At 45.5% G+C, this 5,902-nt stretch overlaps 1 protein-coding gene across 1 annotated transcript in view; it reads right to left on the bottom strand.

The window, feature by feature from the left end:
- Positions 1-61: 61 nt before the first annotated feature.
- LOC103621592 (T-complex protein 1 subunit zeta) overlaps positions 62-5,902 on the bottom strand; it is a 19,447-nt gene continuing 13,606 nt past the window's right edge. The window contains exons 2-14 of the mRNA XM_008640426.2: positions 5,709-5,772; positions 4,975-5,109; positions 4,234-4,407; positions 3,992-4,095; positions 3,252-3,362; positions 2,626-2,785; positions 2,294-2,376; positions 1,865-1,961; positions 1,525-1,672; positions 1,127-1,260; positions 908-1,010; positions 552-624; positions 62-403 (exon numbers count right to left, since the gene is read on the bottom strand). Of these exons, the coding sequence (XP_008638648.2) occupies positions 331-403; positions 552-624; positions 908-1,010; positions 1,127-1,260; positions 1,525-1,672; positions 1,865-1,961; positions 2,294-2,376; positions 2,626-2,785; positions 3,252-3,362; positions 3,992-4,095; positions 4,234-4,407; positions 4,975-5,109; positions 5,709-5,772 (1,459 nt within the window). The 3' untranslated portion in view covers positions 62-330. The remainder of the gene's footprint in view (positions 404-551; positions 625-907; positions 1,011-1,126; positions 1,261-1,524; positions 1,673-1,864; positions 1,962-2,293; positions 2,377-2,625; positions 2,786-3,251; positions 3,363-3,991; positions 4,096-4,233; positions 4,408-4,974; positions 5,110-5,708; positions 5,773-5,902) is intronic.

Consider the following 5,902-nt stretch of genomic DNA (forward strand, 5'->3'; position numbering starts at 1 on the left):
ATGCAGCCCCCCACTGCAGAATGTTCAGGAGGGGGTGAAGGTTAAAGAACAGACACCCAAAGCACAGAACAGAACAGTTTATTGGGTAAAAATGGAAAGCCACACAGTTCAGTGAAATAAAAATAAGTAACTCCTTTTTAGAGCCAAATCTTTGATTGAGTTGCTAAGATTTTGAGTGGCCGTGTTACCAAAGGGGCTGCCCCTCATGGCAGAGCGACTTCTGGTGCTGGGACATCCACCACAGCCAAGGTCAGGGCCCTGGGGTGGATTCCTTGGAGAAATTCCACAGGGCACTGCTGGAGCTGCCTCTGGCCCAAGAGCAGCTCCAGCTCAGCCTTTCAGAGAGGACATCCCAGCTCGCATGATTTCATCCACCAAGAGAATGTTGCTGGCAATCACCGTGCTAGAAACAGGAAAGAAATATTGTTACAATTGCCAAACTCAGCTTCATTTTCGTGTTTCAAGACATCTTCTTGTACATGGGATCCCCAGTTTTACATCACTTAAACACACCCAGAGTAATGTTTGAAGTGAAACACTCTCAGCCTTACCATGAATGAAGCAGCTGCTTTTTGACATTGTAATTATCCCAGATTCCAGCTGCTGCAGCCACCCCTGGCTCCCCTGCCACACAAGTGAATTAGCCTTTAAATAACCAGCTCACACAGAGACTTTCTGCTGGCTGACATCTGACATCAGCCACTGTATCCAACAGTGTTACCATGTGCTTTATCCTCTAAAAACCCCAAACCACAATGCACTGAACTACAACAGCCTGACTGCCAAGGCTTCTGGGCAGCTTTTTGTGAATAAAGGTCAAACTTTCTGCATTCAGAGCACTTTGTTCTTCACAGAGCTGAGCCAGGTTCTACCTGGAGCATCACACTGTGGCTGAGGGAGTCCTTACCAGTGTTGAGATCAACCCCAGTGAGCTGCCCCGACTCCACGTGTTCAGCCTGGACCTTCACCAGCGTCTCCTGGGGATCATATCCCGAGTTCTGAGCAAGCACCTGACGCAGAACAGAGAGATTGGCTTCATTTTGCTAATTACAGAGCTCTCCAGCAGAAAAAGCAGTGAGTCTGTGTGTGCTTTAAAGCCACTTCATCACCCAGGAACTCCTTATACCTTAGGAATGATGAGCAGAGCATCAGCAAAAGCCTGAACTCCGAGCTGGGCTCTTCCTTTCACACTGGGTTTGTGTTTCACAAGAGCATTGGCTACTGCCACCTCCAGTGCCCCTGCTCCTGGCACCACACATCCTGCAAGGGAAAAGCACCTATTTCAGTTCAAACAGCTCATTTTTAGTGCAGTTTGATCTCTTCCCTCCACATCTTACACTTCAACAGGCAAGTACTTACACAGGTATCAACCACTTGCAAACACAGGGTTGCAGAACTGTAAAATCACTTAACATTCAGCTTGGGCTTGGATTGGAGCAGGAACCAAGGAAGCTGATAGATAATTTCCTAATTTTGGGATGATTTCTACAGGTCCTTAACATGATTAATAGGGAGGGGACTCACCATCCTCGATGGCATTTTTCACAGCCCGCAGCCCATCCCTCACTGCATCCTTGATCTGGGTGAGCGTGTGCTTGTTGGGGCCCCTGATGAGCAGGGTCACGGAGCGGGGGTTCTCACACTTCTCAATGAAGGTGTATTTCTCCTCTCCCTGTGGAAAACAGGGTTATGTTCACCTGTCAGCCACTTGCTTCAGCAATGTGGACACAAATCAATGAACTGGATGCTTCCAGGCTCGGTTTTGCACTGACAGCACTTAGGAAAAGCAGCAGAACTTTATTTCCATGAGGTTTTAATTCAATACTCTCTTAAATTCACTCTCTCCAAACACTTGGTCACTCACCAGGGTGTACTCATAGACAAGCCCTGCGTGTCCCAGGCAGTCAGGAGTGAGATCCTCCACAGAATTCATGGCAGTGCCACCACAGGCCAGGGTCAATCTGACAGAGAACAGGTACAAGCTCAGTTTCATGTTCAATAAAACCCAAAGTCACTGACAATAAGTGCAGTATTTCAGCATGCAGATACCAGGCTTGGAACAGTTTGGTTTTGTTCATGGAAGAGCTCTTTAAAAAATAAGCTTGTAGGATTAAGTCTCCTCTGTAGATGTCTGCATTGAAAGCATCCTGAGAGCTCAAAATGCCCTGAGTTACACCAGGAAGAGCTGCCCAGACTGAAGTGGAATTCTTAGTCCAAGCCCTCAAAGGTGGATTTAAGCCAGGCTTGACTCACTGTCTCAGTTATTGTACCCTCTCCTCTCCCCAAAACTGACCTTTCCATGTTCCTCCTTTTAGCTCTCCTCAAAGCTACAATTCCTTCTTTGGCAAGTGCATCCAGGGAAAATGGGTCAATTCCCTGGAAACAAAGAAAGTGACCATCAGCATAAGGACAAAGCTAAAAACACCTTCTCTCAGTGTGACACTAATAAGTTCTTCCTCGAGGCTTAAAGAAGATCTCAAGTAGGAACTGTACATTACATTCAGAAATACCAGCCTAAATTTAGCTAATTCTGTCTCGATAACTGTACCAGGTGAGTCACACAGCACTTGGTTTGCCAAGGAAATTAGTTTCCAAATTGAATTTTAGTTATTCTCTTCATCTCACCTTCTGGTTGATCACAACAAATCCTTTGTCTGAGTCACCACAGACTTTTCTTTTCAACTCTATGATTTTGTTGACTCTGTCTTCAATGAACTTTCTTTCTGCTTTCACCAACTTCTCCCTCTCTTCAGCACTTTTGTAGAAGAATCCAGAGCTCACCTCTCTGAAGGGGGAAAAAACCCACAAAAAAGCAGTGAGAAAACTTCCTCTCTGCTGTAGAAATAAACTTAAGGAATGAGCCTTTCAGCAACATTCTAAAGAAACCAACCCAAACCAAACCAGTCCCCCCAACCCACACTGCTGTTGCTGCTCTCTAGTTCAGAGCTTTTCCACTTCAAAAAATAAGGCAGACACTTGAAACTGAGAGGACTCTGAAGTGTATTTATGTGTTTGTTGTAGAATATAAAATTATGCCCAAGAAAACAGGGATTTTCAGCCTTTCTGTGATCACACAACAAAATAAAAACCACTGTGAAGCTCTGCCTCTCAGAGCCATTTTTTCACCCATCGCCTTTCCCAAGAGGGCTGCAGAAGGAGCTTCACCTTTCACCTTCACAGACCTTTTGGTTGGTATTTAAGCACAACTCAAATAAAAATCCTTAGGACATGAGCATTTGCTGTGTACTCACGTTTTCTCATACTCCAGAGACACATTGCAGGTAAGAACAAAAGCATCTTCCACTCTTTTCTTCATGTCAGGGTGGCGAGCTCCATGATCCAGAACCAGCCCTCTGATCAGCCTGTGAGATTAAAACCATTTTTGTGTCAATGAATGTATGTAAATATATAATTTCATGGAGTGCAGGCTGGTCAGAGAATGGACCTGGTCCAACCCAAACTGCCCGGGCACTGCCTGTGCTGGCAGTGAACAAGGATTATGTATTCCCCTTCCAAGGGCATGCCCATTCCCATAAAAAAAGCACACCAGGCACAGTGGAAAAAAAGGAATTTGCTCTGGCATGGTGTCTGACTGCATCAGCTACTGAGGAAAGCTAGTGCAGAATTCACCCATGCACTGAGGGAAATGGAAAGCCTATGGAATATCCAATCCACAATTCAGTTTCCATTTAGTAAATGCTGCTTTGTATTTAACAGATGCCAACCTAAAGCATCATCAAGCCCCAGCCACTAAGAAAAAAGAGCATTTCTCCAACATCGTTAGGCCAGTGTTGCTTTTTGCTATTCAATAATTTCATCAAGGAATCAAGTTCAGTGACTGAGCAACTTCTGCCAAGATATTTAAGGCTGAAATCTGTATTTCTGCCTTTCTTCTCAGCAACTCCTCCAGTGGCAGCTTTAGGATACCCTAAAGAGAAACCAGAACTCCCCAGGCTGCTCAAACCTCAGCTCAAGGACCCTCCTGACTTACGTTGTGTCTGTTTCTGATTTGTGCTTCATCTCCATGATTTCCACCATGTACAGGTCAATGGGCTCACCTGGTTTTCTGACTGTCAGAACAGAATCTACCACAGCCTGCAACACAGGGGAGGGGAAATGTCCCAAAATGACCATTAGTGCAAGTTCACATCTTTCACACTTCAAATCATCATCCCAGCACTTTAAAAGCTGGATCTCTTCACACAAAGAGGCAGAGGTGACAGGGACACTCACCTCTGTCAGGATGTCAGCAAGCTCAGCATGGACTTTAGTCCGGAGGGATGTCCTGGCAACATCTATGAGGGTCTCCCTGTCCATCTCCTTGGACACTTTGACCTGCTCCAAAACCTCAAGTGCTTTTTCCTTGGCAATCTCAAACCCTTCTGCAACTATTCTAGGGTGCAAACCCTAAGGCAAGGAAAGAGAAATTATTGGACAGTGGGAGACAAAATAGTCCTTTTTCCACACCCATGGTTGCAAGATTCCACGTAATGGCAAAGCACAGGGAATGTGCTACACAGGCAAGGTGTTCTGTCCTTCTGAATACATATAAAAGGAATGCAAATCCTTCCAACGCAGAGGAAAAGTACAGATTAATTTAGCACAGAACTGAAACTAAGGGAACTACAAAGCACACTTGGGTGTTCGCTGTGCAGGATCAATGTCCACCTGCCCTCAGGGAGGAGCTCCTTTTTAACACACAAGAAGTGTTTTGACTCACACAAAACAAAGTAAGAGCAGCTATCACACAAAACCTTGAAAGCTACAGTAGCCACAATAAGTGGGGTTGATTTTGAACAAGTTTTAAGTCCTCTCCTCCAGCTTTTCCCCGTTTTTACATCTTCTCATTTTAAGCAGAACAATATATGTATGTTTCACTCCTATTAAAACATTAAACAAACAAACAAACAAAAGCTGAAGGGTCTCAGTGAAGCTTTTAACTTGCACACCTACAAAAGAACACTGCATACACACCTCAGAAATATAAAGATCTGCCTGCTTTAGGAGCTCTCCAATGATGAGGACATTTGAGGTGGTGCCATCTCCAGTGATGTCATCCTGTGCTGTTGCTACTTTTGCTATCAAGGAGGCCGTGGGGTGTTGGATTTGCTAGACAAAAAATAAGAAGCTGAGCAGTTAAGTTTCACTGCGGTGTACAGCAAACAAAAATCCGAGATCAGCTAAGAAAAAACTGGAGGTGATGTTTTAATGGTTTATGGCAATTCAACAGGTTTGAACAAAAACCAACAATCACTCTGACAGTAAAGTGATTGAATTAATCCATATAACAGTTTTCCCCTCAGATTATGCATCTATACACAAAAATATTGAGTGCTCAAAGCCAAACCAGTCTTCAGCTCACTGTGAGCTTGACAGAGAAGGGATGCACCATCACAACCAGGCTGGCACTAAATCCATTGTGTCTGGAGTGAATTTATTTATCTCTGCATGATCAGTGCTGTACATACCCTAACTGGTTTGCTACTCCTCTGGCTGGTTATTTTACTCATTTTATGGTGCCATTTATATTTTTACCATTATTTTCTTTACAGTATTGCCTTAAGCTGCGCTTACTTCTTTATCCTCCTCCCAAGAGACATTTTGCTTTCAATGGATAAAGGTGGCGCAGTGGGGGGACGCGATCCTCCCTCACCCGAAGGCGCTCGTCCCTCCCTAAATCCCCCCTGCGAGGATCAGCCCCAGCTCACCATTTCCTGCAGCAGCACGTTGCCATCTTTGGTCAGCTTGATGTCTCCGGACCCCGACACGAGCCTGCGGGCGGCACCGGGCGGGTGAGCAGCGCCCCGGCCCAACACACGTGTGGGGCCCGCTCCTTGCCCATTCATCCATCCACCCATCCATCCCCGGCCCCAAAACACGTGCGCGGCCGCGGGCCCGGACC

Source organism: Corvus brachyrhynchos, unplaced genomic scaffold, assembly GCF_000691975.1.
Source record: "Corvus brachyrhynchos isolate BGI_N302 unplaced genomic scaffold, ASM69197v1 scaffold99, whole genome shotgun sequence".
Lineage (NCBI taxonomy): Eukaryota > Metazoa > Chordata > Aves > Passeriformes > Corvidae > Corvus > Corvus brachyrhynchos.